Genomic DNA, 19,651 nt, shown 5'->3' on the forward strand with positions numbered 1-19,651 from the left:
GCTGGGAACACTGATGAGAACCAAGTCACGCATCACTCCTTGAAGTGTCCACTTTCAGGGAAGCAGGTTATTAATGGATAGAGACAGAATTTGGGTACAAAACTGATTGTTTTTCTTGCAAAAAGGATTTCAAGCTCAGCACTGGCATGCAGCACGCTGACAGCTCCGAAGCCCGAGGTTCACCAATTCGGCTAACGCTGACAAAAAAACAGCTCTCAGATTTCTTCTACATGTGTGTCTCGGCCCTCTCTAGCTGGGACTATGTCTGCTAGGTGAGGTCAATCTATGTAAAAACCCTCTGGAATTTCAGATCTCCACCAAGACACCAGGAGGTACGCACGGAGGGAACTTCAGGCACAGACGTCCAGCCAGTAAGGTCAAGTTCCCCAGTTTGTTCCAAAGGACCCCAAATTAGCAGCTGAGGAGCAAAATTTGTTCCTGATCTACGTGTGAAAAAGTGTATCATGAAATTATCTTACCGCTAAGATGCCCTAAAAAATGAAGGAAAATACATACATTATGATAGGAACTATTACTATAGGAATTCTGTAGTATTTAACACAGATTCAACAGGACCAATACGATGCAATAGGGGATTTTTCTTTTTTTTTTTTTTTAAATGTATACAATACGTGGTGTGTGCACATGCGAAATGCAATCGCTGAGTGCCTGAGGGTTGCAGCAGGATTTCTGGAGATGGCAGCTTCGTGTCTGTCACACGCACCGCCTGCGCACAGACCCTACTGATTTGTGAGAGAAACCAAAGGCACACAGCAGGCAGCTTAAGCTACCTAAACAGAAAGTCAGGTCAAGCTGTGAGTTACCTTCTCCGAGGGCTGAAGCATCCCTGTTACCACAAATGGAGTGGCTCAGCATGTTAAGTCCTGAATTTGCTCGAGGAACAGCGAGCTCTTCTCTTTCCTCTCCTTGCCCTTGAGATGTGCAAAGCTCTGCTGCCTTCAACCAGCTCATGTTGAAGCCAAAGAGCTCTGGTACTACATTGTGGACTTCCTCAGCATCTCTAACAGAACTAGAAATTTTGTTTCTGCCACTAAAGAGCCTGAGGAAAACAGACTCTCTTGCTTTTTAGGCAGGATCAGTCTGAGACATCTCAGTACAGAGGAAAGGATTTTGCCTTCAGATTCTCCAAGTCTCCTAAAAGGCATCTGCATTCTCACCTTCATAAAGATACCAAGCCCATGAACTCAGGGCTCAGTGAAAGACAAATCCACCTCCTCCCGTGCCTGCACGCCGACAGACGGCACCAGATGCTTCCCTCTCAGGGAGCCCGCAGTGCTGCTCCTTGTCCAGCAGCTTGCCACCCCCTAACAGGAGGGGGGGAGTCGATCTATTGACTAACTTTAATCAAATCTGAAAAAGAGATGTGCTGACTAATTAACACGGTACCACACTCCGCATAGTACTCGCTGGAAGGGATCACTGGAGATACAGAGGGCCTGGATGATTATGATTATGATCTGAAGTAATAAGGCATTATGTGAAGCAGGGATGCAAATATATCAGAAATCAGGCTTTATTAGTCCCCCAGCGAATACAACAACGCATTTAATCTTGTTACATTTTCAGCCTCGATAGCACCTTGTAAATAGGAGCGGGTCTAACGATATGCAGTGTGTGATCCCCCCTCCCTTTACACTGTTTTCAATTTGCCGTTTTTCCATTTCACAGAACGTTTCTTCATTCCACTAAATGAACAAACTGAATTGCCAATACAGCGTACAACAGACAAATCAAACTACAGCATTATTTGAATCTAAAAATTATAGCGTATTTTATCACGTCCCCGTTCTACAATTCCAGAATTAACTTTTTGTCCACAAGTGCTCAATGAACTCGCTGACCCTGACCTCTTGAGAAGACAGCTTAAGCATCTAGATCACAGGATGACTCTTATCTTCCCCTCCGATGGGCATTGCTCTGCAGCTGTTGGCTGAATTGTGTTTTTGTTACTGCCGAGATTCACACAATTGGATTTGATGCCTCACATTTCATGGTCATCTGCAAACCCTGCTAGTTTACTAAGCACTTTTGCTCTTTTTCAGAGCATACATTCAACAGAGGGCTTTTCCAAACTGCCCTTACCTCAGGCTTTTATTAAGGCAAAAACTCAATCTATTTTGCACTTTTGGTTACCATGTCTTATTCTTGATCATGATACTCTAAACTTTCCAGCTTCTTCAGCTACACAAGATCTTCTGAAAGATTTTTAGCTAATAACCAATCAGGCTTTAGAATTCAATTTTAGAATGGCTTTAGGTCAAGCATTTGACAACTGACAAAAGCTCTTCTGTGCTGCAATCCATTCTACCAGGTTCATACATCCCAGGTGGTGACATTCTAGTTTAAATGATCATTTCAACGACATGCAAGTATAGCAAAGCCTTCAATTCTAATTTCCACAAACATCTTCACTGTACAAGTGCAAAGTCCCAATCCCTTTCAACATTAAAATTGTTTTAAGGTAAAACCACAAATGCTCTTAGCAACTCTGCCCCTTAACAGCAGGGCTATTAATTTTGCCAAGAAATAAGCAGTAGTTTTGAGTAAATGGCAGAAATATTTTGTACTCTCAGCGGATGTTCCTCCTTCTGTTAGACATGGTCACTTGGCCACCTAATTTCTCCATCCCTTGGTATTAGGAACATCTCCATCCTTGAACACATCTAAACCTCAACAGGACAAGTCCCTCAGCTGTTGGATCCAGCCAGGCTTACCCAGAGCAGCAGGCTGGACTTTCAAGCAATTTTCCTGACCAACACAGCTCTGTGATTCTCATCTCTCATCAAGCATAACTGAAGGGCAGAAGGCAGAAAGCAAAGCCGTAAGTAGGGGGGTAGGCGCATATGAGAATCAGGTCTCCTGCCAAATAAAGCTGCCTAAGGAGCTTTTTGCCTCTGTTTCTCGTTCTTGGCCTTTCCCTTAAGTTTTTTACCCGATTAGATGTGTCATGAACTGGAGAATCTGAGGGAATGATTGCTGTTGAAGGAGCAGAGATCACTTGGCATAAAAAAGTCTAAAGAAATACAAACGAGCTCAAAAGCATTTGAAAATGATAGTTGGTGGCGGCTCACAAGCTTTTTAAAAAAAAGAAAAAGGAAACAAACACTTTAGAGGCTTGGAGTGAGCACTGAACTCCAAGCACAGAGCCCTCAGCCTCACTGCTCCAGTGCTTGGGGATCATCACAGAAAAGGGTTTTCTTGTGTTGACATGGAATTTCACATTTTTAATTTGTGCCCATCCCTGCTTGCCTGTCACTGACTGCAACTGAGAGGAGCCTGGTGCCCTCCTCCTCATTCCCTCCCATCAGGTATTTATATGCATTGCTAAGGTATCCCTCTCCGTTCCAGTCCCCCCAGATTCTCCCCACACATCTAATACTGGGACATAAACTCTAAAATGAAGCTGCACTACAGACAAAGCGAGATTATCCCGAGCTGGAAGGGACCCACAAGGATCATCGAGCTAAAGCTGCTTCCATTTTACAAGAAGCACCAATATAAAACACCACCTAACAGAACATCCACAAAACCTTGTACAATTTCATCCGACAGTACCTTTTCCTCTTATTTTAATTTACTCTTGAGTGGTTACAACTAACCTCGGGGGATTTCTCCTTCCAGTTCTTACCTGGCTGTGGTGGGTGGGGTGGTGGCATCTGGTGGTGCATCATTGGGTACGGCGGGGGCTGCTGATGGGGCAGGAGGCCTGGATGTGCTGGTGCCCCGAGCGGGTTCATTCCAGGCCCACCGGAGTGCTGGTGAGGTTGCTGTGGGTTTTGACTGTGCTGCTGCTCCATTTGCTGACGAGCCCTTAATTCAGCGTATTTCAGCTGTTCCATGTGAAAATTCTGGCGTTCTGTCAGCAACTGCTGTCTCTGCTGCTCTAACTACGTCAAAAACGGGGAAAAAAAATGCAAAGAGAAGAACATGGTTAAGAACTACATATTTAAGCCATTTCAATAGGATCGGCATTTGATTAGCAAAAAATTTGCAGCAGTTTTTGGTAACGGGTACAGGCCAGCTTCCAGCCGGAACCGATGAAGTCACCTTGTTTTGTCCTAAAGTAACAAAATTAACACATTACTCGATAATAACTGTACGGAACACTCAGCCTCAATGCAGTTCCAGCAGTAACTGGATGTTTTTCTCTCAATCTTCTGCATGTTGGAATGAGGAGAAATAAACCAAAGATATTCCAGGGAAGGACCAAAGATGCAGGCAGGAGCTTTGCTCAGTGACTACAGGCAGGACCCTGATCTGTACCTTCATTGTAAGTGTAGGACCTGTGCACCCTGACATCCAAACACCCATGATTTGCATTACAGATGAGTATTATTTAAAGAAAAGCCTCATGTAACTTAGGCCAATTAATGTAAAAAGATGGCTTGCAAATTATACAGCCTCATAGTTAATGTCCAAATGAAAAGATAAAGAAGCTTCAGAAAAATATTTCTCAATATTTCTCAAGCATTTGTGCTGCTAGTTTACAATTTTGAATGAGTGTTTAAGATTTACTCCATTATTTATCTGAAAAGCAGGTTGCCAAGGAGACTTCCACCTCGTGGAAGTTCTCCAGAAATCCCGAAGCTCCACCGATGCTTTGTGTTAGCAGTTTGACTGCTGACAAAACAGGGATGAAAACGAAATTCCACTACAGAGCACACATTCACCAGCAGAACCAGATGGGGACAGAGCTGATGAATAATACATGCTCCTTGTTGGGGGCTGTTTTGCAGCATGTAGGGACCACAATGTGATTATTCATGCCGCCGTGATTCCTTTGTCCTTGACCAATCTGATCCATTAGTGGGAGGAACTCGATAAAAAGGAGAGACACATACACCAATGGTGTAATTGTGCATGTATGGAAACAGATTCGGTAGGTGACAGGCGGTTCAGAAGAGAATTACTGCAAATGACCCGAAACAAAGGCTTAAGCAAGAAGAACTGCTACACCGTACTTTTTATATTCTTTTACGCTCCTGCTTTGCTCTCTTCATGGCACCCTATCCTGCTACAGCTCATCTAAGAGGTCAGAGCAGTCAAAAAATGCTTTTTAAAGCATCATCAAACAGCATCCAATATCTGAAAACACACCTTGTACTTAAGAAAATGAGTGAAAACTTCCCTTTTACACATTCCCTCCCTTCAGGATGAGAAGATAAAGTTGTACAGAAGAGAAATGCACATAAGTAGAAGTTATGGCACAAAAGCTGGTCTTAAAACTGGTGCAGAGCCCCAAACACCCTGGTTCTACATCAGGTTGTTGCATGTCACTATCAGTTCCAAAGCAGGTTTACAGACTTCTGCTGTACAGATCAGAATTAAGATGGTGGTAAAAACGTATTTTTTGGGGGCAGATTACCAGTAATCTGCATTTTCCAAACTCCATAAAATCTGCAAGTTAGTGTCAGGCAAGAGTGAAGCTTGGCTATCTCAGTGAAGATGAGCGTGCTTTAGTCTGCTGCACAACACCTACAGCTCATTTCATTAAACCCACCATGTGCTTTAGGTACACATTCATGAATACTACACTCCTGATGATTTTCAGGTTTTTTAGCAACGTATTTTTGCAGTGATTCCCATTGAAAGGGCCTCTTACAAGTGCTTCATATGTACACTTATGCAAGTTGTCATCATAGTACAAATTCCATCTTCAGAAAATAACTCCTCCCTAACAGGAACAGTAAAGAAAAGCATTCACGTGTGATTATAAATTCTGGGTCAACAAGGTTCCTACCAACAGGATCCTTGGGTACACAATCAGAATTAGTACTGAAATTACTTCAGCTTAACCACCAAGTACATTTGTTTTGCCTAAAACCTAACAGTCTTCAGTTTGTAGCACAGAGTTCTTCCAACACTTGGAATCACCTCACCTTTACTGTAATGAAGGCACCTTGACTATAATGCAACAAATAAGGAAATATGCATAGTGTGCAACAGCACTAAAGAAATTTTTGCTTTAATTATTCCACCAAACATCCATAGTGACAGGTGAAAAGTCCAAATTTAGCTGCTAGAAAGCCAAGGAAAAAAAAACTTGTATGCACTTTTTGAAAAGGAAAATGTCATATGCCTCAAAGTGGAAAAAACTCTGTCAGTAATAGAATATATCCCCCAAAGAAAGAAACCTACAGAGAGCCTTTTCAGAATAGTTAGGTCCATTTCTTGCACTGCCAATCAGTGTCAGAGGCAGACACCACACCGAAATGGCTGAGGATGCTGAGCAATCTAGAAATTCTTGCTGACATTCTGCTGCAACAAAAGACCACACTTCGTCAAATTCTATCAATGTGATTAATGCCAAAGTGAGGATGTAAATTCCATTAAATTCACATGGTAGGGCAAACATGAAAACCCCTAGAACTAGGAGTCGATATCTTCAACACACCTGGAGTAATTGCCTATTGACAAAAATGAGCAGGCTAAACAACAGAAAAATGCAAAAATTGACTGCTCTCTGATAAAAATAAGATTTTGGGTCATGTTTACAGTAGTCAGAGAAAAATTGCTTCTCTGAAAGCCCCACTGCTGGAAGAACACTCAGTAATTGATGTGTAATCCGGTCACTGGTAGGCCAAGACAGCATCTCTCATATTACATGCTGATTTTTGGGATGCACCAGTCCCCAGTGAGATGTACCAACAGCGTTACAACACAAACCCTGCCTGAGATGCCCCATACGTGCTCTCTTGGGGTCACTACTTTCTGAAGCTGGCTAGACCTCAGTCACAATCTGTGCCCTGGCTACTCCTTCATCAGACTGAAGTCAAACGAGCAATTTCTCTGCTTTACTTGCCCAGCTCCTCCTCCTCTGTATCCTCCGTATCGATCATGCTTCATTGTCAGGTTTGATAATGGAGCTTTGTTCTCCTTTGATAACTTTCTGTTCCCTATGAGCAATCATCCTTTCTCATCTCTTGACGTTAGTTTCCCTCCTTCTCTTGCACCTGCTGTTACCTCTCCAGCTCAGGCAAATCCCTGAGAAGCTGTTACTCCTGAGCATGTATCCTTCTGCCACTGCTTTGAGGATTTTTCCAAGAGCTACTGAGAACGTCCTCAAAAAAACCAAAAAACTACCTGCTTAAAACCACATCTCCCATCTGAACTGGGTCAGGAACAGAAGGCAGACACTGCTGGTTTCCCTTCCTCTAGGGAAGCAAGGTTTCCATCCATTTCAGTCTCTTTTAGAGGGAAAAGCCATTCTGCTGTCAGTTATCATTCACATCACAAGGCCTACGCACAGGCCCAAGTCTGAGTCCACACTCGTGCTTCCATGACAAGAAAAAGGATTGGGAAGCAAATCTGGGATACTGCCAGTTTGCTGCTTATGATAAAAGGGAGATTCTGGACAGAGAAGGAGGGCTCAGACACAACAGAATGGGGTAATTATGAATTTGAGCTGGGGTAGAAAGAAATGACTAAAGGTCAGAAACAGCTGGAACTGCTGATGGCACAAAGTCTTTGGAGTGACTGATAACAATCCAGAATTTCAGATTAGTGTCCCCACTACTTACTGCCTCTTTCTCTCTGTCCATAATGGTTTCCAGCTCCTCAAAATGGCGAAGTTTTATCTCCAGCTTCTTCATCTGTGTTTCCACCAGAAGGGCAACCAGGGACTTGATCTTTCTTTCTTCCACTGCTGCTAGATGCTGAGAATAAAACACAGGATTTTGCATTACGTGCATTTCACAAAATAGAGCACTTTAAGTAAACAAATTACCAACTACCTCCACACCTAGCTTTAGCCATTCTGTTCCACTTCTGGACAGAAAGCAGGGTAGTAGATTATCAACTTTATGCTCAGAACCAAAAGCCCTTGGAAGATTATTGAGCTTTTACATAAATATACAAATGGTATTGTGGATGCTCAGCACTCGAAAGCAAACCAGCTTTGCCCAAAAGCCTTCTGAATGGGCAACACAGCATGTTCAGGGGAAATGCAAACAAAGAAGCAAAGGTTGGGTCATACTCAGTCAGCTGCAGGTCATCCAAGCACTCACCAAAACCCATACAGGAGGTTTTTACCAGGAAAAACCTACACAAACACTGAGATGACTTGCACGCCCCTGCCATTACATTCTTTTTTGCTCAGTTAAATTAGAAGCTATGTATCTAGCAAAGTATATTCCCATTACATTCACCACCATACTGCTAAATCAGAAGCTTTCTTACTGCAGCAGTTCCACCTCAGGCTAGGGCAGACACTGCAGAGAAACCTCTATGAATCTATGAAAAGAAACTGGAAAAAAAAAAAACACACCCTCTGGTTTCCTTCAATAACCAGGTTGCAAAGCTGTATATAAACAGTGTGAAACAGAGCTGCAGAAAAATGCAAACAGGTTCCTCGCGAGGATTTAGCTTTAACACATACACAGGCAGATATGTACATGACTTAAGAGATAGAGAACATATATAGGATAGGTAGATAGAAAGACGACCTGTGAAAGCATTTCACATCTTCCAAGTGTGAAAGGCATGCTAATGATGCCTTCTACCAGCTTTTGCTGCAAGCCCACTGTTCAAACTAAAAATACACCCAAAATAAAACGTTTTTCATGGGCACACACTGCTGGGCAGTTTCTGTAGCAGCAGTCCCAGGACGTTTCCTGAGCAGGGCGCTGAGGCAGAGCCAGCCTGACCCATCCGAGGGCTGGGGGACAGGGGGCTGCCTTTTGTGAAGGGCAAGGTGAGGGCAGAAGGGAATAAGGAAGAAAAATGCTTCATCTCAACCAGCCCAACCTGCAAGCAGGGAGTCACATTAAGCAGGCTGTGTCCCAAATCTTTGCTTGGAACTGGAAGAAATACCGGGGAGAAAAGCAGCATTAGAAAACTGGTAATCCTGACCAGAAGCAGAATTTCTCAAATCTCGGATGTTGTTTCTACCACTGATGTTTTACTGGAAATGAACGCTGTTGAATGACAACACACCAACAATAAAGCAAGTCCTTGGGAAGTCCTTTTCAGTAAGGTCCAGTTTTAGGGAACCAGAACAATCCCAAGTTCAACTGCTGGCATGCTGGTGTGAAATTCAGGCAGGATCTTCACTGAAGTGCTGGCCAAACTTGATGGTGCACACCTGAAATAAACTAATTGTATTGCTGACAGAACTAGAACATACAACATCAATTAATATGGCTTAATAAAACAGGCTGCTCTGTACAAAAGGCAGTGACAAAAGCACCTTTGTTGGTGCACAAAGCCTTTGACAGTCATTTTGCCTTGCCTGATGTGTGTAATTTTACTAATGAAACCAAATTAACAAGATCGGCAAGACACATGATTAGGTAAAAGATGTCTCAAAATACACATTAGAAAGGAAATCCTCGCAGAATTTTTTTCTGAAGAGATGTGAAGAAAGCACTCCTTAGCCTGACGTTACTCAGGGCTTTCACGTGGACAAAGAACAAGTCATTGCCAACCCTGAAGCTTACAAAACGGATAAAAGTTAACAGTGATTTAAACTGACTGAGGAGATGGATGCAGCAAGGTGCTTAACAAGCAACAGAAAGCAAAAAAAAAAATATGACATTTTGACATTTTTCTGGGACACTGCCACTCTGGAAGAGCTGAGCATCCCCAAGCCAGCAGAGCCTCTGGCTGAGTGCTGTTACAGAACAATTTCTGTTCCCCATGTAAGCACCAAGAGGATTAGCACCTCCCTGCCTGGGATCATGCCCACTGCCACAAAACCCACTGCTTCCTCTGCTCACAAATTCCTTCTGAGTGAATACTCAGAGAGGAATCGCAAGACTAGCTACAGACCCAGCAAATAAACCTTACCAGGCGGGTTCACAGAACCTAACCCACCCCTAACATTTTTAGCCCCTGCTTCAGTTAGGAGAGGGGCTAACCACAGCAAGAGCGTGACAATGGGTACACGAAACTGTAAAACCAGAGCACGAGATGCCTGGAAGACAGGTAGCGTCCTTGCAACACATCACAGGGAGCGTGACAACGTCTCATCCACACGCAGGAGACTAGCTGGAACTGCAACAGGCAGAGAAAATGATTTCTTCTCCCTCCTCTCTTCTATTTTGTGAAAGGAGACCATATGCTTCACCTCACTTTTGTTTTGAGGCTCGTAGGGCTCCGTCTTTTGCAAAGGAAAACAAGAAATAGGTCTGTGTATTTGCCATCTTTATCTAAACCAAGGCACACAAGGAGAAGAACTGCTGAATCCTGTCCTGCACACGTTCAAGCAGGAGATGAAGAAGGTTCTGCACCAAATTTCTAGAGCAGCAGCAAAAAGGAACCAGTTAAAGACAATCTGATTTGCCTATAAACAGAAAATAGGATACAGCTTCCCACAAATAAGGAGAAATCATTTTAGTAACAGGGTCTGTTCTATTTCTGAATTTCACATTTCTGAATACCTACACGTGGAACAAGCAGTTACCAACCAGACTTTTTAATTCAATAGGAAAGCGTTGCAGTGGTACAATAGTGGCTGAAGCGCACCAGACTAGAAATAAAGCTTAACAGCAAGTTAACCACCCACGGAAAAAAACCTACAGATAATTATAGGGGGGTTTGCATCACTGGCAGTTTTGAGATCATCTTTAGAAAAGATGCATTAGATCACAACTATCTCAAAACAGGAATTCAGAAGCCATATGGTCTTTGCCATGCAGCCCCCAAGGTGAGTGAAGGAGGAGGCAGGAGGTGCTCCAGGCACGCAGAATAAATTCCCCTGTGCCCTGTGGAGAGGCCCCTGGTGGAGCAGGCTGTCCCCCTGCACCCATGGGTCCCACATGGAGCAGATCTCCATGCTACAGCCCATGGAGGAGCCCCCAGTGGAGCAGGGGGGCTGGGAGGAGCAGTAATAGTCATGCCAAGTCTGTTTTGCTCACCAATTAGCATTGTGGGCAATCTCCTTGTCCTTATTTCGACCCACGAGCATCTTTTCTTCTCTTCTCCTTCTGAGGAGGGGGAGTGAGAATGCAGCACGGTGGTGCTGAGCTACCTACTGGTGTGAAACAAACCACCAGGCTTATGTGCAGAAAGAAAAAAACCTGCTTACATTGATTTAAGAATCCAAGAAGAAAATGAGAAAAAGGGTCTTAAATAATTCTAATAGTGTTTGTACCAAAGCCATAACCTGTAAAAATGCATTTAAAATTGTTGCTTCATTCTCCGTGTAGGAATACAGAGCCTCTCCCCCAGATGAGCACACTCGCTGGCTGCCATTTCTCAAACAGAACTCACTGATAAAGCCACTTACCACAAAAGAAAACCAACTTCAGATGCCTGCCTTTGACCCTTGTTTCTCCTTCGAAGATAACTGCGATATTCCTCCGCTATAAAATCACAAGGAAAATAACTAACAGCTCTTCACATGACCAGGTCTTTAGCTTAATATGAAAAACCGAATTACTTTCTCAGGCAAGATGCAGCTCACTGAAAGCCTTAATATTGTCTGGGTTTTTTAATGCAAGTGGAAAGAGAAATCCCTGTTGAACCTGAATTCTACTCTAAGTGTGAACATCCTAATTATATTATTTCCTGTAATATAAAGCTAAAATTCTTCTAGAATATTATTATTATCATAATGAAAATTGTCATTAGCGAAGTCCCTTCTCCCTCTAGCACTCATTAGCACTAAAGGAAGGAAAGTAGAATATAATTCATTATTTGGAGGAAGAAGACTTCCATAAAACAGAGATTAAATTCCACACTTTGAAACAAAACATGGCTGAAAATCGTAGAATCACAGAATCATTTAGGTTGGAAAAGACTGCAAGGGGAATGTTAATTCATGCAGCTTTTGATTTTAGAAACTAGTTTGAAAGGTAGCCAAATAAAAATACCCTCAATCTCTTAGATTCATAAAGGAGGGATTGTATTATTTCAACAACATCTATCATCATACTTCCTCAATATACAGGATGCATCTGGGAAAATAGGTCTAAAGTTCAAGGGGCAAAAAAAAAAAAAGAGACTGGAAAGTCAGTACAACACATACAACACCTCATTATGTCCCCCATTATGTTCTGGAAATCCATCAGGAATAAATACCATCCATGCTTTGCTTTTTGGTATCCATAAAGTAGATGGAATGCTGTGGAATATGGCACTGAATCACAAAGCAGTAAGAAACCCAAACTAAAATGTGAATCCCCAAAAATATGAAAAGAGAAAACAGATTTAGGAAAAGATATTCTGAAAGAAGTAAAGGCAGTCTGGTTCCTGCTCAAAGAAAAGGAACAAAGGACAGCATGCAATTAGTAATTACAGGGTAACGAAAAGCTACTAGACAGAACACTGATTCAAACCACAGCTCATTAAGAGCCTACAGACAAACAGAAGTTTAAAAGCATGTTTTTGTCTATCATGAACAGACACACAGCACCTCTTAACACAAATATCATCAAGTTGTCTATAAAACAAATTATAACACTGGAATTGAGCATCACGTTGTTTTTACAGACAAAGGATCCAAGTACAGAGGGCTTGTGTGAAGGCCACAGAACAGAGTGGCACAGCAAGGAAGGCAAAGTAAGGGTGCTGCCATCCAGATCTATGCCTGCAACATTACAACCAGACCTACTGAGCAGAGAAAAGTCTTTACAAAAGATGACAAAAGTTTTGGGGCTCTTTCTTATGGAAGTTCCTTGACTTCATAAACATACAAATAGCAGCCTAAATTAAATTATACACAATTGCACTTCGTAGTTCGAGCAGAATAAATTCAAGATGACATGTGGTCTTTCAAGGTATTAGAGACCAGAACATGAAATTCCACAGATCTGGAACAAAGGCCCATTTTAAAAACAGCTGTAACGTGAGCTGGAAATCAAGCCAACGCATATTTGCATAAAACAAACCTTTGCTTTGGTGGCAGCTGAGGCAAGAGCAGCAGCTGCAGCTGTAGCTACGTTTCCTTCCGAGATTTCATGTTCCACTTTCTTCTTCCCAGCCTCGTTTTCTTTGTCTTTGCTTGCATCAACGTTCTCCTTGTTCTCTTCTGTCTCCTTTTCTTCTGAAAGAGATTTCCCACCACCTTTGTTACGTGCATTCTCCCTTTGTTAACAACATCACTCAGGATGGGAATTGCACTTCACGCACTGCTATTGGCCAAACAAATCCATTCATCCACAGCCACATTCCTCTGTAACACTACTGCTACTCGCCCAAACGCTGACGTGGGAACAATTTTAGAGGATCTGATCCAACAAACATGGCAAGTTTAAACATTTTTAGTTTTCATCCTGTCAATTCATCTTCTGCCGTCAGCTTTCTTTCATTAGGATGCGTGTAGCTGCATTTCCAAATCAACTCCATTACTACCTCTGCTTTTATATGTGAATCCAAGCATGGCTTGTTCTACCTGGTGCTGAAATACTGATTGCAAGTTCCAGTGAAGATCAATGTATCCACCAGGTACAAGGGGAACGTGTTAAAAATAAATAACAAGAGTAACAACTTAGGTAGGGAAAAAAGGGACTTGCTAACCTGTCAAAACAAAGGCTTCACATCACTTCACAGGGAAATTGAGCTAGCACATCACCTTATAAGCATAGAAGTGAGCAGTCCCATTTCTTTGCATCAAAAATGATCAAATGGTGTGTAATACAGGCAGAAAAAAAGAATTTGTGACCTATACTCACTTTGCCATTGCAATTTCTTCACCCAGTCATAACACACAAAGAAAGCTCAGCTCAGCTGAGGTCTAAAATGAGTTCAAGAAAGAATTTAGTGCCTGAGCTTTGCAGTGAAATTAAACTAGAGTATTTACTACTGAACCATGAAGCAGCCTGATGTGCAAGACAAAATATTTCTGCCACAGTTGAGTTTATAGTCTATTCCAACAATTTTAGAGGAAGGCTATTAAAGCTAACGCAGCTTGAGGAACAGCTGGGAATCATTACCTGTCTTGGTGTCTGCAGTCACTTCGCTATCTTGTTCTTTTTCTGGGTTTCTCTCGTTTTCTCCTTCTTGTGCTTTATCACCTTCCTCAATTTCACTCTCCACTTTGTTTTCAACCTAAATGGGATGAAGGATTGTTTGGAGAATGAGAGCTACGCAAGACATTCAATGTTAACATGGTTTATATAGCTTTCAAATTAATTCACTATCATAAAGGAAGAGATTAAGTTTTAAAGACTGACTTTGACTTCAGCCCATTTTGACAACCATGCCCACAATCTGAACAGACAAAGCAACTGCCATACTGGACGGAAATCTACCAGATATAGTAACCCAGGTAAAATGCTTCGATTGAAGGCACATGAAACCCTGAAGTAAGATGACAGGGAAGAATATCATCTACTCCGCATGCTGTCACCATTTATTCTGGTGGTTTGTGCACCATTCTCCTATCTTTTCCATCTAACAACTCATACAGTTTTCAGCAATACACGCATCATCTCCAAATGCTCAGTCACAACAGCATCTTGTGGCAGTAAACACTACAACAGAATTACATATTGCAGGAGGGTGCTTCTGTCCAGGAATTGGTGGGAAAGAGCAATGGTTGAAAAGCAGAAGTAAAATACAAATATTTGTTAAAAATCTAGGTGCCTTAAGATAGCATTCATAAAATCAGCAGCAGCTTCGTGCACAGGACTGGAAATATCATTTTCTGCTTATGAATAATCCAAACTGCCCCAAATGTTTCTCGTTTATTCTGATTTAAAGAACAAAGCATCTTCTCAAGCTCTAACCAAGAAGTCTTCTATACGTGCATCTACCTAAACAGGTACCTGACTATTTATCAGGAATACAGCGTAACAACTATGTGAGAGCAAGTGAGAAGTAACATCAAGTGTACAGACAGCAACGCTTACGTCACTTTCTCTCATTCCTCTGACGAAGCACGCAACACAGAAATACCATCTGTTGTTGCAGATAAGTGCCTACCACTACTCATTTAGCAGAGTGATGTTCGAATTCCAGCATATTAGTTTTAATTGCAGTTTAATGCCACTGGCTGTGATTGTTCCAGACCTGATGTTGACCGTCTGAAAAGAGGTACTGCGTTTGTAGACACGATGTTATAAAACTCCCTCCTCAAACACTTGCGTTCTTGTAAGCATTATCAACAGGCTGAAGGAATTAATTTCTAATCTGATCTTTATTGGCAGGCTGCATCGCACCTGATGTCAAAAGCACACACTACACACACACCTATAACCAAAATTTAACACTGACTTCTTCTGCAGAGGAGTTTTACTGACCAGCTCAGCTATGGACACCTTCATTTAGTCAGATCTCATTTGCCCACATCCGTGGAACTGAGAACGGTTCCAGAAACAGCCAACAAAGCCACAAGTGATCGCACAGACTGACCAGACCTAACTCACATTGCCACTGGAGACTTGTGACAATAGCTAATAATCATTCAGGTCGTCTGTTCAGCTCCACACAAGCTACTCAAAAATGGTTGCCAAATAGTGCAAGGAATCCAAACAACTCACCATTTTCCAGGAAAGCCCTGATCTCTCTAATCCTGACGGAGCTGAAAGCTGTATTCAACTTCGGAAAGGCAATTTGCCAAAAGACAAACTTTTCTAGGGCAAGACTTCAAAGTGATGCTTGCTTTGGACTACTACAAGTCATGAACCAGAACAAACCAATGTCCTTCTGCAGCTTAAGTCTCTACAATTAGTTTGATATTGCCTGCTTTGCATTTCCTCCCAGTCCCAACTTTTTCTCAGGACTAGGAAAAAACATGCCAGCCATTTGTCCAGCACAAGCAAGATCTCTGTGACTTAATCACTCATTAAAAAACGAAGTACCAGGAACACTGGGAACTGTTAGGGAACGCTGTTCATTCACTAAGGACTGACCAGCACACTACCACCTACCTTTTTTTCAGCAGACACTTTGGAATTTAGTAATTCAGGTCTGTAAGTATCAGAAGTATCTTTTCAGAAACAGCATGCTGAACTAAGCTTACCTTCTCAGACTGCTGCCCATCTGTTTCTGTTTCCATTTTTTCTTCTTCAGCTCCATCTGAGAATATAAATAAAGTCCTTAGAATTGTCACAACATCCACTTATTATACTTATTTTATAGTTAACTGAAATTTCCTGTTCTCTACTGACAGTAGCTTATGAAGAAAGCCATACAGCACTAAACTCCAGGAAAACCCAATTCTATTACACTAATCTTACTTTAAACATCAAGTTTACTTGCACATTTAAATTTAACAGGCTTTTATTTACAGTCCAACAAGAAGGACAAAGCATTAAGTTATCTGCGCTCTACTCAAACACCCAATTTACCCACACAGGGAGAAAACCCCAAATCTATCTTAGTTACATAAAGAAGAGTATAATGTACAGCTCTGCAGTATTCAAGTCATACAGTAATTCCCATTGGTAAGTCGAAGTATTATAAAATGTTTTTCCCAATACAGCCAATTTGATTCTGTAGATGGTTGTCAGCTGCATGATTAACCTCAATTACAGTGCTGCCAGACTTGTAATTCCTCCTTAGCACAAGATCCCCTGAGCTGCTTTTGATGAAAGGTCCACCCAGCAGCACTGTCGCGCGTTGCAGGTCAACTGAAGATCTAAATTGCATCTTGCAGGTGGTAAAAACACCGGAGTTCTGCGTTGAAGGTTGCCAAAGCAGGCTTTAAAATAATTATTCAACACCAAAGTAATACTGAGCCCTAGCCAATTTGTTAAAGCTGACACTGTTGTTAAACACTAAGCACCTCTTGCTGTTTTTTGCCCCAAAAAGCAATGGAGGTGAGCAATTCTTCTCCTTGGTGGTTCTGGCTTGAAACCCAGCCCCGTGCCCCGTTTTGCATCCTTGGTACCTGCTGCTCCCTAAACAAACACCATGACCACTGGGTTCCCAGGTACGGCCCGACCCTGAGCTTACCTCAAAGCATGTTTCCCCCCAGAGCACTCTGAGAAGTATTCAAGCCCTCAGAAACACATTTAGAAGAATGAAGATGTTTTTGAGTTCCTACATTGTATGAGTTACCAAAAGGGGAGCAGCACAGAGCACACGAGGCCAAATATCTTGTTACTGCCTGCCAGCACTTGATGCCAGGCACGGCGTGTGGTTACAGACAATTGAATCGATTTTCCAGGTATTTCACATGCGATGTAGAACCACAGGTCCCAGTGAATCAGAACTGAACAATGATGCTTGAGTCAAAGGAACTGGTCCAAAAGGTGCCCTGCGATAGATGTTCTTGGACAATCCTCTCACTCAGGCCTTAATCATTCACTCTCTTGCTTCCTCCTCAGCTGAAATGAGAGCAATACTTGAGGCTTTGTATTGAAGAAAGATCAATGAAGGGATCCAAGTTAAACCCAAACGCTTTATTTGCTTTCTGAGAACAAAACATTATTACAACTCCTTAAAAACCCAACTGCAGCTTCCCAGCTAGGCACTCAACAAGCCACGCATCGCATCTGAGCATAAGAGCTGGTTGTTGGTTTGGTACAGAGCAAGAAAATAACGCTCCCAAATTTGCAAAGAGCACGATTTCCAAGATATTCTGAAAAAGCAGAGCTAGTGTGTGCCTTCAGTGCTAACACCAAAGAACACAACGGCGTTGTCACAAGAAGCTAGAAGCACATAACGTGAACCATTTGGACACTTGGCAGGTTTCTCACTGCTTTGGATGTGTGGGTCTGGACGCCACCCACTGCCTTTTACGCATTCTTCATGTTTTGAACCCAAAATGAGTTTCCCAGACACACAGAAAAACCTGACCTTGACCACAAGCACCTTCGGAGTGCCCAGCCTCAGCTTCGATACTCGACTATATGCTTCCTGCTGCTGCTCATTTTGCTTTTTGGCTGACGAGACTGAGCTCTTCAAGCTAATAACCTCTTATTTACTGTCTGTGTGGCATTCAAACAGCCACAACAGAGACATCTGAAGGGTTCTGCCAAAACGGAGCCAGACCCCCTTGAGTTACAGACTGCTGTCTGAGTACCAGCTGACCAGTTATCATCCCTTCTAATTTTGGCATCTGCAAAGGGAGATAATAAATAGCCTAACTGGTATGCGAGACTAAAACGAGGCAAAAGAAAAAAAAAAATCCATCTTCTGTCAATGCTACAGCAGTAAAGCTGTTACCACGTGCTGGATGCATGCACCCTGTAAGAGAAGTGTTTTAACAGGGGTTAGTATATCCCTGTCCTCAGGACAGATCTTTTGGTTTGTTTATAGCCTTTGGTTCATTCATTTATTCCTTTATAGAACATTTAATTAAACGATCCTGCTAACGAAAGCAGGTCTCTTCAGGGTAAGAGGATAACAACAAATGCATTGATAGCAAATACCACAAAGGAATCTGAATAATGTAGTACTATTTCCAAATATATTTCCCATACGGACTGTTTACTCAACCAAGAAACACCGATTTGTTTGCAGCACCCAGATGTTCTGTAAGAACAAAAGGGAAACTTCAGCACAATCCTGAACTCTTTGTCTGGGACCTGAGACCCAAAAGACCTGACACCAGTAAAATTTCATGTATGGAGGCATTAAAAAGGGAGCTTATTTAGATCACTGGCTCCAGCATATGCCTTCATACCAGTATAAATCTGCTGGTGAAAAGCCTTTATCCACCTCTAAGCTTCTGAAGACTTTGGTTAGTGTAAGGGTGCTCATTTTCTGTAACCCTTACGTTACTGGGAATTCCCATGTGCTACACTGAAGCAAAACAGATGCACAAAATGTTTTCCTTCAACAGCAATTGTTCTGTAGAAAGGTTTTTACAAGAATCCCTTCAATATATATATAAAAAATAACAATGTCTGACAGATGATGGTTTTCCTCTTGGCTTGTTTAAAGCAGATAAACCTACTTATCTGAAGTATCCGCAACCATAACTCACTTCGTGGTGGATAGGGACACACCTTCTCAGAAGTTGTAACTCCGAGTTAGGATTTGGTGACCTAATAACAACTCAGGGGAAACCTAGGTTGGATTTTCTCAGCCAGCTGTTTCAAACCTAGAAGCAGAGCTTCAACCTGTGCTTACAAGTGTCATTCCTACCATAAGGATACAGTATAACTGAAAGAAAAAAGGTCTGCATGAACAACCCAGAACTTAAACGCAGCGAGGAGCGGAGCAGTTCTGAAGCTCAGAGTAAAGTGGGCTACAAAAAAATATCCACAAACTGAAGCTTTAAGTAGAAAAGAGGAGATGTCTGTCTTAAGAGCTCATAATGTGATGATTCGTTTGCTGTTCTGGAAGCTGACAGCCTGCAGCTCAGGTTCCTCAGCCTGGACTCAGGTCTCAGCACCCCGTACCACCGCGCTGCTCTCACCTCCCAAGGGCTTCCAGTCTGAGCAGTCCCCACAAACCTGCAGCCTCACCTTTATAGTCTGCTGGAGGGGAAAAAAAAAAATCTCTACAAAGTTTTTGTCATGCAACTGCATGCCTTTTGCTCAGGATCACCAAATGGGCGACAGCACTCCTGGCTATATACACATTCCTGGTCATATGTGATAGAAAGCTGGAGGTAACAATCATGCAAGTTGCCCCTGAGAATGCCATGAAGTCAAGTCCTGTAGGACACAAATCTTCACGCTCTATCCAAAAAGCCAGTTTGTTCCTGGGTCTGTTAGATAGGACTGACTTCTCTTTCTACCCTAAGATCAGCTTGGGGTGGTGGCTTTGGTTTTCTGATTACGATGCACGTCAA

The 19,651-nt window shown here is 42.4% G+C and overlaps 1 protein-coding gene across 2 annotated transcripts in view; it reads right to left on the minus strand.

Annotated features, from left to right (window-relative positions):
* SMARCC1 (SWI/SNF related BAF chromatin remodeling complex subunit C1) overlaps nucleotides 1-19,651 on the minus strand; it is a 78,798-nt gene that overhangs the window by 9,395 nt on the left and 49,752 nt on the right. For both annotated transcript variants that reach the window (XM_072034060.1, XM_038173890.2), the window contains 5 exons: nucleotides 15,926-15,981; nucleotides 13,896-14,010; nucleotides 12,852-13,006; nucleotides 7,542-7,676; nucleotides 3,650-3,908 (listed from right to left, as the gene is read on the minus strand). In XM_072034060.1, coding sequence (XP_071890161.1) covers nucleotides 3,650-3,908; nucleotides 7,542-7,676; nucleotides 12,852-13,006; nucleotides 13,896-14,010; nucleotides 15,926-15,981 — 720 coding nt within the window. The remainder of the gene's footprint in view (nucleotides 1-3,649; nucleotides 3,909-7,541; nucleotides 7,677-12,851; nucleotides 13,007-13,895; nucleotides 14,011-15,925; nucleotides 15,982-19,651) is intronic.

This window comes from Anas platyrhynchos, chromosome 2, assembly GCF_047663525.1.
Source record: "Anas platyrhynchos isolate ZD024472 breed Pekin duck chromosome 2, IASCAAS_PekinDuck_T2T, whole genome shotgun sequence".
NCBI lineage: Eukaryota > Metazoa > Chordata > Aves > Anseriformes > Anatidae > Anas > Anas platyrhynchos.